Source organism: Sinohyriopsis cumingii, chromosome 3 (assembly GCF_028554795.1).
Source record: "Sinohyriopsis cumingii isolate HCF-2022 chromosome 3, ASM2855479v2, whole genome shotgun sequence".
Classification (NCBI taxonomy): Eukaryota; Metazoa; Mollusca; class Bivalvia; order Unionida; family Unionidae; genus Sinohyriopsis; species Sinohyriopsis cumingii.
The window spans coordinates 128,891,553-128,907,167 of NC_142963.1; the positions used below are offsets into that span (position 1 = coordinate 128,891,553).

A 15,615-nucleotide genomic window follows, 5' to 3' on the forward strand; every position below is an offset into this window, starting at 1 on the left:
TTTAGTTGGTTCTAAATGAAAATAATGCCACCCAAACATCCTTTATGGCCACAACAGTGGCCATTATGAAAGTCTTGTTATAGCTACTAAAGCTGAATAGATAGTTATGTCAGCAAAGGGTTTTCACCAAAATACTTCTTATGATGACTAGTTGGTCTTAAATGAAAATGGTGCCAACCTGACATCAGTACAGTCAGTAGCTTGAAAATTATGTTATCACTACTCTTCCTAAATGAAAAACCATAATGACACAAGGTTTTCACCAGAAGATTAATAATGATATGTAGTTGATCCTGAATGAAAATGGTGCTGATCTGACTTAAAATATAGCTGTGATGGTGACCATCATGAATCACTTCTTTTCCCACACCAGAATTGATGGTTAAATTGACATAGGATATTCACCAGCAGACCTCTTATGATATTGATATGGCAGTAATAATGAACTTATTGAAAATCTTGTTGTCACTAATTCACATAAATTGATGGTTTATATCGGTTTAGGGTTTTCACCAAAAGTCTTCTAATGGAGTGTAATTTGTCTTAAACAAAAAGTTGTGAATCTTGCATCCAATACAACCATTAGTTAAATTTAAAATCATATCACTCAAGAATATCATAGATGGTTTCAACTCTGAGCAGCTAAAAAGAAGAAATTGTCGTATCTTGAATTGTTGGAAATTCTTTTTGAACAGCAAAGCAACAGACTCTTCGAGGGACTCTTGTTGTAAGTTATTGATCCTTTATTTTATTTAACAGCTGCTGATAACATATATAACAGAATTTTGTGAATGGAACTACTTTTGCAGTTTTTCAGTAGATTGTGGTGAAACTTATATTCGTATCATGGTCATCATTGTACTTGTACTATTATCAAAATGCTATGTCCTTATTTGACAGTGGACTTAGCTCCATCATGGCATAGAGATGGGATGTGGAAGAGGTGGGGATATATGTATATTAGTAAATTGCTTATCATTCCTGAAGTTGTTTCTTTTCTTTCATAAACTGGTGTTATTCTGCAGTGTTGTCAATTGATGTAGGGGCATACAAATTACCCATTATCTGTCTACTTCTCTAGTTATGTTTACAATTTGAGCCAGTTTTCTAGCAGTGTTGTAATGCATTTATTTTCCATTAACATTCTTGTGTTTCACTAGGGCATGAATAGGGTCTTTAACAAACTTTGGGAGGCTGTACCTACTTGTGTCATGTGAGATGTACTTAAGTGAAAAATATTATTTTATCAATTAATGTAGCCATGATGTTACTGATCCAGGAAAAATCTGTTCTATATTTAATTTAGAACTTGAGAAGCTTACCTTTGGAGTTGATAGTTTGGCTGTATGTTTTGCAATATGTTTCTTTTTCAGATTACTTAAAGACTTTGATGAGAAGTTGATAAAGGAGGCAACAGTTGTATTTGAATGGAAGCCGAAGGATAAAGAAAAGGAAAAGAAAAATATTGAAAAATGTGTTAGAAGGCTGAAACAAATACTTGAAAAAAGAGAGATGGTATACAGTTTTCTGTCATTGTTCCCATGTGTGTGTGTGTGACTGTGTGTATGTGTGTGTCTTATATGTGTATGTATTCATAATCATTTTAATGCATTAGTAAATGTGCAGTTGCATGAAATCCCTATTACAGTACATTCATGGGATGTGACTTTGCAGATTTGCACCTTATAATAAACATGAGCACTAAAAAATAATTTTTTCATTATTAAAAATTTTGGAAGTTGTCCTTTATGAAATATTTTAGTGTTTCAAATATTTAATGTACTTGATATGACCCATTTGAAATTGCTAAATTTCATAAATCGTAGCACAAAAATGAATATCTTTGCTTTTTTTTACTTCCTATAGTATCAGACTCAATAAGTTAATAAATAAATAAATTGTTCCCAATAACATGAGTGATAAGGTACTTCCAATACTTGTGATTTTTGGCTTATTATTTGTTTTCATGTTCTTAGGCATGTCATTTCCAATACCTATAGCATACTTTATACACTTGGTTACAAGTCAGATCCATGAGCAAACAACATAGACCCTGATCTTCCATTGCAGATGGTTGATCTGGGTTTCTGTTGTTTCCTCTTCTGATTAGTCCTAACCAACTAGGTGGATCCAGATCTGATGTCACATTATGCAATGTCAGCTCTGAATCTATGCAGTTGCCTTCAAAATTGGGAAATTGGCAGAAATGTTGTGCAAAACTTTCTTGTTTCACCAAAATTTTTGCCAAATTTATATTTTTATTCACAAATTGCAAATTGATAATTGATGGGCCAACCCCTGAATACCCAAGTATATAAGGAAATACAGGCTGCAGATTGTCTCAACATTTTTTGAATGTCAATTCAGATATTTTTTGCCTTTGTTGAAATGTAAGGTCTATCATGATTAACAATCACTGGGAGTATTTACTTTCTGTATGCAAAGTGCTGTGAAGTAAAACACATGTATGCCATATTTTCTGGTCAGATTAAATGATGGATGGTGTTAATGAACCAAACCTAGGCTATGCCATTTCATGCCAAAATGGTATCTATCAAATGACTTTAATATTCACATTTCAGTGCTTGTAAGGCAAAGATGATATAATATATACAAGACATTAATGTCTCATTTTGTGCTTTGCATACAAAATTTACAAAGAAATGCTTATAAATGTTTTAAAACAAATTACCATTTGCAAAAATTGATTAGGTTAAAGCTGTCTTGTAACCATAAAAATAACAGTATATGTTTTATGGACCTACAGTGATGATTAGAATATAATAGCTTATGCAACTGAAAATTTTTTCTTTGAAAGGAATTTTATTTGTGGAATGATATGACACAATGTTCTTAAGGTAAATAATACAGTTAAAAAAATATCCATAGATTTTATCAGTGCTGACAAACTGGTGATAATAAAATATGTTAAAGGAAAATGAATGCAGTAAAAAAGTTTCCTAACTTTTTCCTTGTAGATTGTGTGGTGTGCCCTATTTTTCAATGACTTTCGAACCTTCAATCAGTATATGGCATCTCTGCAGTTGAATTTGATATTTATAAACTATTATTGCTGGATTTTCAAATGAAATTAAAATACCCTGTTACTGGATGAAATGTTAGAATTTTTCAAAATTTATATTTATGATAAATAACTGAAGTTCATAAAAATAAAAATGAAATCTTTCCATTAATTTATTGCCTTGAAAGCTTTTAAGAAGTCTGAGTTTTTATGAGTCTTAATACATTCACCTATTCCTTAAATTTAAGTCCATTGGTCAGTGGGAGCAGGAGCTTCAAAGGGGCCGATCAAGTAATTTAAAATAGTGAAGAAAATTCCTCCATAGTGTTTGTTTGTAAAGTATTGAAGGACAGTGCAGAAAATTTAACAACACCTTTAAAGATTATGGAAAAATTATATGGGAGTATTTCCATGAAGAATTTTAAAAATCTAGTGAGGTCATGATTTAATTTCAAGACATTCCAAATTTGGAGAAAATGTAATCTTATTGTAAGTGGAGGGACATCAAACAGACTATAGAGAACTTCCATATTGCAAACACACAGACCTAGGATTGTAAGTTCAGATCTGTCTTTTTAATGCTTTATACACTTTTGACACACATATCTAAGTCAATAGTTTGAGTAATATTCTGTGTGTAGTGTAGTTACACACAACTCTTATATCAGATTATTTGAAGCACATTTCCAAATTGACATCGTTAGTAAACAATCTTTAAAAAATTTTGTAAAAGCCAGTCTTTGTGTTTTTAAAACGGAAAAGCTGGACATGTGTGATTTCATTGTGGGGAAAGAGCAGAATGTTAGAAAGAAGTATCAGTGTGTCAGGGGGCAGTTATTATTTACGCAGGTTGAACCTTATTGTAAACTGTCTTAGAAAACACCTCCATATTATAAAATATGCTGTGAGTCAGGTGTTGTATAGGTAGAAATGACTACAACACTTGCTGGATGTGGGGTTTATTAACAAAAAGGAAACATACGGGATAAGCCTAAAACAAAATAGAATGAATAATTAATATACAATACTACAAATGAAACAAATACAATAATCCCCTGCATGCTGGTATTTCACTATATCAGTTCAATAACATATAAATGATATCTTACCAGACATGAAGACTCCAAATGTTCACACATTACAATTCTCTCAAATTATGACTATATGCAAGAGTAGAATGAGTAAAGTGTTGTTCATCCAGAGACGAGAGAAGTACCAAAGGATCAACAACATTAGCACCCCATTCATGTACTTCATGCACTGTTATCAATAGCTCACTCACTCACTTGAACACTCATTCACAACAAACACACATCTAGTCACATTACTCCTCCTCCTCCTCCCCCCCACCCCTGTGTGAATGTCTCCTGACATTTAGCAAATTTGTACCTGCAGCAAAAAAATTTACAGGAACAAATAACAATCAGTGACTGTACATCATGTCTTCTGAAATAAATAAAAGCATTATTCAATGTATTATAGATGTTCACAAATAAGATCTAGATTTAAAAGTGACCTTATAAAAATAGTCCTCTGAAAGTTCATCCTCTCTTTCATTTTAAAATGAACATCATGTAAGAATATTTTATATTACTACATATTCATTTGTTTTGTACCATAGTTGTTCTAAGATGACTAACCTAGTAGATCAGCCCCAGTGGAATTCGAACCGGGAAGACCACTACCACCACATTTATCCATCATTCCACAGTAATATTTGTTAATAACATGTAGGACAAGTAACAAATGAAACTGAACTACAGAGCTTAGTAAGTTAAATTGCCCTGCCAAAAAATATATATATAACCAGTTAAATTGAAACCAGAGTTGATTACTAAAGATAATGATTTTGAATAGTCCCCTTATATTTTTATGTTAGATTAACAATAAATGGGCTATTCTGCATTACTTCTGTCTTCTGTACAAAAAAAAGAATGCCTGATAGATACAGATATATCTCAGTAACTCATGCATAATAAATTGTCTGTGAATGCACCCAGTGACCAAGCTGGTCAGCTGGTTTTCAGTTTCTGGTTGAACACCTTACCAAGTTGCTGGCCTGAATCTTCTCATGACTGATGCTCTGAGTCTCAATCGAACATCTTTGGGCTTTGAACTGACCTTTAGGTAGACATCTTTTGGTAATTGAACTTAGTGCTGTCATGTGAGGCATGAGAGAAAGTAGAAAAATGAGGTGTTGGTTCATTTAAACTACTTCCATATTGCCTAGAGCCACTATTTTGAAAGTTTACGCTTTCAAGAGGCTGGCTAATATGGGGGTTGATAATAGATCAAGATCCATTATCAAGGGCAGGCTGTTTGGAGTGCTGATGGGGTCAAACAATCTCCTTCTCAGCCCAACTGGGTCAACTGTGTTGTATAACATACCGGTTGGTATCTGAGTCAAAACTCAGAAACAGAGCTCATGGTACACCTGGTTTCTTCTGAACCAGTTTCATGGGGGCTGAATCACAAGAAAGAGACTCTCAAAAGAGTGCATACAGATTTCAGACTCATGACCATTTTTACTCTTTACGCAGGCATCTAAATTGGGGATTGATATCACCTGATATACATCCTTGGTTCACTTGTTGGCTAATTTTTGTTTCCCCTACTTCAATTTTGGACATGCAGATCTTTTTTCATACTGGGCCTTGTTCTTAGCATGGCTGTTGCTTGACTCCCTCCCCACAGCTGTGTAAGCAAGTTGGAGGCAGTTTTGTAGTTTTTCCACAGATGTGTGAGGCTCTGCAGCATCCTTGCCACAACCTGGTGCAGTGCCCAAACAGGCATCAACCGAAAGCCAGGGGTGCCACCCAAACATAAGAAAATGGGGTGAGAACCCAGTGGAATCATTCTTAGTAGCATGATATGCATGGAAAATTGGAGCAATGTATGACTGCTAATCTTGTTTTAATTTTGCTCTTCTTCCAATGTCCCTAGCAGGCACCATTTCCTTGTGGTGAAACAGGGAGGAGCAAGACTTCGGTAAATTTTCTAATTTGCATAACTCCTTTATAACCTCACCCTTGAAATTACATCCCTGATCACTGTGGAGCCTTTCAGGGAAACTGTAATATTGAAAGAAGTGTTCATAAAGGGCTTTAGCGGTAATCTAAGCCTTCTGGTTGTGGCAAGGAATGGACTGAACATACCTGATGAAATGATCAGTTATCACCAAGATTATCTCAAACCCTCCCTTAGACCATTCTAGCAACACAAAGTCTATACAGATGAGCTCCATAGGGCAAGTAGTATGAACTGGGGTTAATTCAACCAATGCCCTAACTGGCATCTTTCTGTATATACACCATTCGCAAGACTCCACCTTGCGATTCATGTTCTTCTCCAGACCACGCCAATAAAACCTTTGCCTAGTGAACCAGAATGTCTTCTTGCCTTGATGGCCCATATCATCATGGATATCTTTCAAGGTTATGCTCTTGTATGACTCTGGGATTACAAGCTGTCTGACTGATTGACCAGCAAGAGAAGTGTTTCTGTAGAGAACACAGTTTTCAACTACAAGGTGGTTCAGTTCTTTCTGGAGATCCTCCTCCCTAGGCCAAAAACTCATACTCATGAGGTTAATAACTTTTGCTAGCTTTTTATCAGTCAACTGTTCCCTGTGCCACTTGATGTTATTACAGTGTGCAAATGAAATCACCTCATCAACCGATTCATCCAAAACACTCTCAATCAAGGCTACAGAGACAGTGGCTGCATGGCAAATGGCTTCTACCACATTTGTGGTAAATGCAAGAGAGTGTCGGCATCAGTGTTATTTTGCCAGCTCTATACCTGATGGAGAAATCTACAGCTGCAACCCATCTATGCCCTGTAGTGTCAAACTTTGCCATCAAAAGGACATTTGTCCTTTGTTTGCTGTTTGTGACCACCTTGAAGGAGGAACCTAAGAGATATAGTGATGATGGAATTTATCCATCACAGCCCATTTCAATGCCAAAAACTTGAGCTTATGGGCTGGATAATGCTGTTCATTGGGTCTGAATATGTGACTTGCAAAGGCAATGACCCTTTTAACACCATCTTGCTCTTGATATAGGACTGCACCTAAACCAGAGCTACTAGCATCCGTATGCATGATAAATGGTTTAGCAAATGCTAAGATCAGAGTAGAGGTCAAATTGTCTATAAGAGTTTGTAAGACAGTTTCTTGGGCAGCACCCCAAGTCCAAGGAGCTACTTGTTTCTTTTTGGACTTATTCTTTGGAGATGCCTTAGTCATGCTATGACCCTCTAATAGAGCATTTTTTTGTTTTGATATCAGCAACAAGTTCTTCATAAAGCGGTTGATAGTACCTAGCAAACCCTAAAAAAGCTCCTTAATGTTTTTAGGTTTTTGCCAAGTCTTAATAGCAGATGGGTTTTTTCGGTCAGTCTTCATACCCTCCTCAGATATAATGTGACCCAAACAACAACAGGCAGCATTGCAGCATTGATTTTGTGTAAAACAGGAAGTGCGTCAAAATCCATCATTGGTGTTATTACATACGTCATTGATGTCTTTAATCAGTTTGTTCATCAACATGTGAAATGTCCCCGGGTCTATGATGTCATTGGTGAGTAATGACTGATAAAATCAATGCAGCCTCTTGTGCAACCAATCCACAAGGTCATTAGGGTTCAACGAGTCCACCAAGACCACGTCCATCCTTTGACTGTTTTTCCATAGCCTTGGATTCAGGTATATCTTTAAGTTGTTTTATCCATGTGGGTGCATGTATTTGTGCCCTTGTAGGTACAGGTAATTCTTTGGATTCAGATATAGGTATTTCTTCAGGTTTGGTTGCAGGTATTTCTTTGGGTTTGGATTCATTTGGAGGAATGGATTTACTACCTGTGTAAATTCGTGTGAGGTCGCTGCTTCTGTCTGTTCCTTTTGAGGTGCTTGTGACCTACGATCTTGTCTTTCTACTTCTACTAGATTCATAAAATCTATAAAATTGTTAGGGTCAGGTAATTGAGCATTAGGATATATTTCCTTATAAAAATCATATAGCCAGTCAGAGGCTTGTTTAAATTTAGTTGATTCTTGTATATCCACTGGGTCCATACATCATTTATGCTATTTGTTGTTCGTTTGGCCACAAAATTCTTGCAGTCACTGGGTATTAAAAAGACTGAAATATGTAGGTTTTTCAAAAAACCACTTCAGACCAAAGTCATTAAAATGTTGTGGGTCTACTGATTTTTTTCATTAAATTGTACATAACTGGCAGTGGCATTCAAAGTTTTTCAACTTAGGCTTTGATGGACTTAACTTCTGGGATCTTTTTAACTCCTCCAATGTCTACTTTGATTTTCAGCAGATGCGTCTGGTAAGCATCCAATAGTCTCTGCAGTTTGCCTCTTGGCTTTTTTAATATCTGACACAACACACAAAGATCAGACAAATAAAATTCACTCACTTCTGGTAAATGACACCATATTCACTGATGACACTAACATTACAAATGTTTTCAATGATTTTTTCACCAACATTACCACAGAATAAAAAAAACGTAATAGGAAAACAACCTCAGTGAACTGAAAAAGTTCTGCAGCATCAAAGTCTCTAAGGAGGTATGTTTCTCTATCCCACCAGTCTCAAAAAACTTTGTTAAAAAATGTCTCAGTGAAAATGATACCAAGAAAGCTACAGGACTTAATCAGATTGGTCCATGACTCATTAAATATTATGCCTCTGCTATTTCTGATAGCATAACATTCATAATCAATTTAAGTATTGCAACCTCATCTGTTCCCAAAATATGGAAAACTGCAAAAGTAATGTCTATTCACAAATCTGGTTCCAAGGATGCTGCTGATAATTACTAGCCAATTTCAATACTACCAAACTCATCAAAATTATTGGAAAACATGTCCATGACTCATTCATGTCATATTTAACAAAACTCTTGTTGTTACACCCTAATCAATCAGGCTATAGACAGAAGCATTCATTTGAGACTGCTTTGATCTCTCTAACTGATAAATGGCTTCAAGCACTTGAGCAAGGTAGAATAATAGGATCTGTGTTTGTAGATTTCAGGATTGCTTTTGACATGGTGGATCATAAACTCCTTTTGAAGAAACTGAAAATCTACCAATGTGATGAAAGCACAGTTAGATTGTTTACTTCATACTTAAGTGAGAGAGCACATGTTTATATAAATAATGTTCTGTCTGAACCAATTGAACAATTAGATATGGAATACCACAAGGCTCAATTCTAGGTCTATTACTATTTATTTTATTTATTAATGACCTTCCACTTTTTCTAAGGGTTCAATATCATCTACAGTTTTCTATGAAGATGACACAAAATTGTCAGACATCCAAAATACAAAGCATGAACTGGAAATTTCTTTACAGGATGCCCTAAACAAACTGGACAACTGATGCACATGCAATGGCATGGTGGTAAATACTGGTAAAACTAAAATATTACTTATCTCAACATAGTAAAACTGGCCAAATCTTGATAGTGATGAACTATGCCTGACAAAAATTGGAAGGATAAAAATTTGCAAATGGTCTGTCATGATAGACTACTTGGTGTTTTGGTAGATAATGACTTATCATGGAATGAATATATCAAACTTATCAGTTAAAAAGTTAAATCAAGTTTATGGCTTCTCAGTAGGATAAGACATTTTCTCCCTGAAAGGCACAGAAAACTGTTTTATAACAGTTACATACAACCTATTTAGACTACTGTAATACAGTATGGGGAATTCAAACGATAACAACATAGCAAAGCTGGCACATCTTCAAAAAAGAGCATTTGGGCTAATATCCATCCAGAAAGAAAGCAAGGAAAATTTGGCTGGCAAGTTACAAATATTACCTATTAAAGACAAATCCATTTTAGAAAAGCCAGATTAATGAATATGATATCCAATAATAGTGCTCCTGAATATTTACAATCACTATTCCATTATAGGCTACCTGGCAATACTCCCAACCTGTCATCAATGTCTACCAAACAGTATAAATTCCCAAGCCAAATAGGGAATTCTTTTAAAAATGTTTCCAATACTCTGGAACTTTGCTCTGGAATAGTATTCCAGTTGAGATTAGAAATGCCCACTAGATCTATTTCCTTTTTCTGAATCCAGTATATCCAGTGGCTTCAGAGATGCAGCTAAAATAAATAAATTCCTTTATATGAGGGCCTCAAGGTAGATTAGTTCTTAGCTAATTGTGTTACCCTCTTTAAATAAAGTCATTATTATTATTATTATTATTATTATTTAGTTGTCTTGCGAACTCCGTACAGTTCTTTTGTTCCCATCAGCTTTTCCTGAAGAATATGCCCTCTCCACCATAATTTAAGGAAGTAAAATAGATGTGATTGATGTGTACTGTTAAATTTCAAAGGCAGTTTTATTCTTGAAAATTTTTCAGCATTAGGATTGTGGGTAACATCATGAAACTTTTGAGTAAACATATATATATATATATATATATATATATATATATATATATATATATATATATATATATATATATATATATATATATATATATATATAAAATTAATGAAAAATGGTTTATAGACTCAGAAACTAATCACTGCAGCTTATTGTTTCATAGAACAAAATAATCTTTCACTGTTGTAAAAGCCCACAGGTACTTAAGCATCAGTAGCTGAACTGATATCATTAATCTCCATGTAGGAAGTACGCATGTTTCGTTCTTGATTTCTGAGAATTTGTTGCAACATTTGCATTATCTGTGCCACTTGATTCCCTGGTTCATTTAGATGTATGTGCATTTCTTTTTGGGTGTCCTCTTTGTAATCTGTGTGAACCTTATAACAGCTGAAAATGGAGGGACAAAAATGTCAGCATTAAAGTTATTCATGGTTAATTGCAAAGAGATTGCCTGTAATAAAAAAAAGGTGCCTAGCAGTATTTTACTCCAGTGACTGAAGGACACTTGATTCAAATCAATGTAGCAGTAAACAACACCAGTGTCTTTGAAAATTTAATTCTGATTTTTTAAAAAGATAATATTTGTCATTTGCCTACCACATTCTATCCAATTAAAATGTACCCTTTAAGATTATCAACAGTAACAAATCCAAGTATGAAAACCACACCAATTCAATCCAGCCTGAGCTCAACATGTAGCATATTTACCAGTCAGTAATCAGGTTGTACCATACTGACTGGTCTATAACATATACCATACTTTACACTATCTGTACCATATTTACTGGTCTATAATAATAATAATAATAGTAATAATAATAATTATAATGCTTTATTTATAGAGGATGACTCATTAGTCAAGGACTATTCTTCACTGAGGCCCTCTAAGGAGAGTATAACAATGTACATTATGTGATGATAGCAATAATTACTGTTTATTTTAATGTGTTTAGTATTAAAATACTAAATTCCATTGTCTATTTGAAACACATACATGCTCGTGATATCTGTTCTTAAATACTCTAATATTTTCAGCAGATTTTACATGTAGTGGAAGCTTGTTCCACACAACTGTACCAGAGTATTGGAAGCTCTGTTTAAATTGTTCTGTTCTGTTTTGGTGGTAGATTTGGTGGTAGAAGGTTTCCATGTGATATTGATTTCAACTGGTATTTTGTTGAAAAAAGCCTGAATAAGTCCTGAAGATACTCTGGTGCAGTTCCATGTGGACATTTATATAAAAGAACTGCCTTGTGAAAATCTATCCTGTCATATATTGTGAACCATTTGAGTTCTGTAAATAATGCTTTTGAAGGATGATCAATAGATGCATCTAAAATTACGCATGCTGCTCGTTTCTGAAGTTTATAAATCCTGTCAAGCTCAGATTTAGCACAGTTTCCCCATACAAAATTTACCATTTTCAAGAATGCACACCGTGAAGCAAGGTCAACTTATAAATCGCAAATATAGATACTAACAGAAAGCCTGATTTGCATTCTGTTTATGTATGTAAATTTCATAAAAGTATCTAGAGATTCAATGAATTAATTGCAACTTCTAAACACCATATAAAGTCAATGGTCAATCTGTCAAATGACCACAAATATGGTGGCTGATGATATCATTCGGGAACTATCTATACATAACAACTGGTAAAATTCGTGTACAAGGGACAGGCTATACAGAAAGGGTAAATTAGTTTATCAACACTTGTCAGCAAATAGTAGCTAGATAACACCAGTTTTAAATTAATTACCTCTCAGCCAAGGGCTTCAACACCTGAAGCCCACAGATCGCAAAATCCACGTAACAGTAACACAGCTTTACATGAAGTAAGCCAGATTGCAATCAATGTGGAGGAAACTCCAGGACCCCAGTTTATGATAGGTGCAACAAATTCCTTTGAGTTCCATGGAACCCATAACCAGACTTGCACCTCAATACAGTCTTTAGTAATGATTGGTTATCTCCAGTCCCAAGTAGAAAGGTGCAAAAAAGGTGTGCCAGAAAACCCAGACAACACAATAAACAAACATGTCAATGGACCAAAACACAAGAGCATGTCAAGGCACTCAGACCATACCAAAATCAGCTATTAGAAAAAAATCATTATACACACAAACAGCTGCAACCACACCAATTAAACAAGATGACTCTCCTCTATAGGTATTAGTGTAAACACTGACCATCATGTGTCTCACTCAACATGAAATCCAGGTACAGAAGGAACTGCTCTAAAGACAACCTCCAATTACCCACAGCAAGAAGCTAAATTAAATACAATTACTAAAAACAGCAGTCACCAAACTCACAGTCAGTCTAGTCATGGAAATCAAGCAATGCATCTGAATCCCTCTCTTGTCAAAATCAGCAACATAATTAAAGACAGATCTCTTCTCATAGGATCATCAATGATCAAAGGAGTCTTTGATCTTGTTGATCATAAAATTCTGCTGCAAAAGTTGAACTGTTACAGGTTCGACAAGCCTTCTTTAAACTGGTTTAGATCATACCCAAACCAAAGGTCTCAACAAGTAAGCATTGGCAATATTAGCTCTCAAACTCGCACAATTCATTCAGGGTTCCCTCAAGGCTCAGTTTTGGGCCCACTCCTCTTCCTTATCTATATCAATGATCTACCATTAAATAATGAATCCACAAATACAGATTTGTTTGCAGATGATGCAACCTTGTATACATCTAGTTCTGATACTGAAGTTATCCAAATGAAATTAAACTGAGACCTAATTAGATTCCAAAACTGGGCACAACAAAATAGGATGATAATTAATGAAGGTAAAAAAAATGTATAATTTTAGTGACATCACAAAAGCTACACAAGTCAGGGAACCCAAAACTATCTCTTGCGATATATAATCATCCATTAGAAAATGTCAAACATGAAAAGCTTGGAGGTGTGACTGTAGATAGTAATTTATTATGGAATGACCATATTGATAAGCTTTGCAAAACACTGTCATCCAAAATTGCCCTTCTCAGCAGAATCAAGAAATATTTACCTATGGAAACTCACAATCTATACTACATGTCATATATTCTTCCAACAATGGATTATTGTTCAAATGTATGGGGAAACATACACATATAGGAGAAACTGACAGGTTGCCCATCATCTAGGTAAAATGGGCAGAATATCGTCTACTAGTGACCTCACTGGGAAGCATCTATAGAGTTACTGTGGCAGAATCTGTCTCCATGGATTTATAGATCATGAGTCCATTATGTGAGTGTCCCTGCTGGAAGTGTAGATTCTCATCCAAGAATTTCTTGATTGTTGGAATTTTGTTGGAATCAGCTGTGATTGTTATACTCTGCATATTATGTTTGATTTTAAGAAAGCTTGGAACTGAAGAGGAGGAGTCAGCCATGTTGGATTTTGGTGTTATACAATCATGTATGTCTTAGAAATTAGTACATTATATATGATCCAAACTCAGTCATTTAATCTTTGATTTATTCAAGTGGTTTTGTATTTCCTCCACCATGATCCCCAGGAAGAAGTTCAGATAAATGAATTTGTACTTATGCTACATTGTCAGTGTGTAAAATGGTGCTTATTTAACTAGGAAAAAAGTCTTTCTTGTGCAGTCAGTGTTAGGGTATAGCTTTTTGAGTTGGGTACTCGAAGCTTAGGGTATCAATTACAGCATATAATGCATGTATAGCCATTGTACTTTGTATCCATTAAAGTGTGGGGATATTGTCCAATCTGCTGTCTGTCCATCTGTATATTGTGTTTATCCATTTGTCTGTTATCGCATTGCCACCCATGACCCTTGGGTCATGTTTGTCTCGCATCTTGTAGTCGCAGGTGCAAGGCAAGGACACTAAAGAAGGCAAGGAAGATATAAAAGTGAAAGGGTTTGCCATTATGAGTCATCTAATTCATTCTAGTTTTAATTCAAGTTTGTCTCCAGTTTATACTGTTCTCTTAGTAATGTAAAGTTGCATACCAATATTAGCAAAATTTTTGCAGAAAGATTGATGCTTTCAGTTATTTTTTTCCAGATCAATGTTTTCAATCTGAATGAAGCAGATACCAAAGACATTGACAGAGCCATACTGAATGCTCTTCTGAAAGGTAATTAATGTTTAATAACCATAATATTATGCCTGTTATAATTGTGTTTTTATACATTTTCCAGTTGTGATGCTATACATTTTCCTGGCTCTAGAATTTTAGAAAATTAACGATTTTGTTCTGACACCTTAGTCAACTAATGCCAGTTGGAATATTGTCCTTCTTTTCCTTGGATTTCATATAGTTCTCAGCTGTCTCTTGGGTTTCACATCTAAATGATCTTTTGGCGTATCTAGTTTAAATCATTTCCTATTTTTTTTCCTTGTGATATTTTCTTCCTCCAGTCCTTGTTTAGGTTTTGTATATCTGTGTCCCTCCCTTATTGTTCAATTTAAGGCTTTTGAGTTCCTTGCTAAGTGAAACAGTATTACTTTGTTTTTATCTTATCTAATGACCACTATTAGTGTAAGTATTACTGACTCAAGACCTGGAAATAGCAGTGTTCCAAGGTGCAGGACCTGTCATTTTCGGCAATAGACCACTTGTCAGAATTCCATTGAACCACCTACTTTTTGAAGAAATGGAAATTAGAAGTATCTAAAGACCTGGAAATAGCAGTGTTCCAAGGTGCAGGACCTGTCATTTTCAACAAAAGACCACTTGTCGGAATTCCATTGAACTACCTACTTTTTGAAGAAATGGAAATTAGAAGTATCCTCTGCAATATTAAAGTTGTTTCCTCCATAAGTATAAAAATCAAGAAAGCTTTATGCAAAACTCCTTTCCAATCATTGGTACTCAAAATTTACTTATATTTTTCTGTATATATGACAGTCCAGCTGGGATATTGTGACTAGAACAGTGCATGGATCAATGGTTTTTTACCTCTGAATTCAAGTACCCATCTACATAAGCAACAAATTCACAAAATCCAATCTCATTCTCATTCTTTGCATTATTACATGGAGATATAAAATTCCAAATTCTTCTGCCTGAAACCCCATTTAGCAAGGTTTAAGATGTCTGATGAAATGACTGGCTAAAAGATGTATTCACACATATTATACAACTGGTCCTCTACCTTGAGGTTGAATTATCCACTACAT

At 34.9% G+C, this 15,615-nt stretch overlaps 1 protein-coding gene across 2 annotated transcripts in view; it reads left to right on the plus strand.

The window, feature by feature from the left end:
- LOC149803825 (transient receptor potential cation channel subfamily M member-like 2) overlaps positions 1 to 15,615 on the plus strand; it is a 263,431-nt gene that overhangs the window by 81,092 nt on the left and 166,724 nt on the right. For both annotated transcript variants that reach the window (XM_089953643.1, XM_089953644.1), the window contains 2 exons: positions 1,374 to 1,515; positions 14,497 to 14,569. In XM_089953643.1, the coding sequence (XP_089809769.1) occupies positions 1,374 to 1,515; positions 14,497 to 14,569 (215 nt within the window). The remainder of the gene's footprint in view (positions 1 to 1,373; positions 1,516 to 14,496; positions 14,570 to 15,615) is intronic.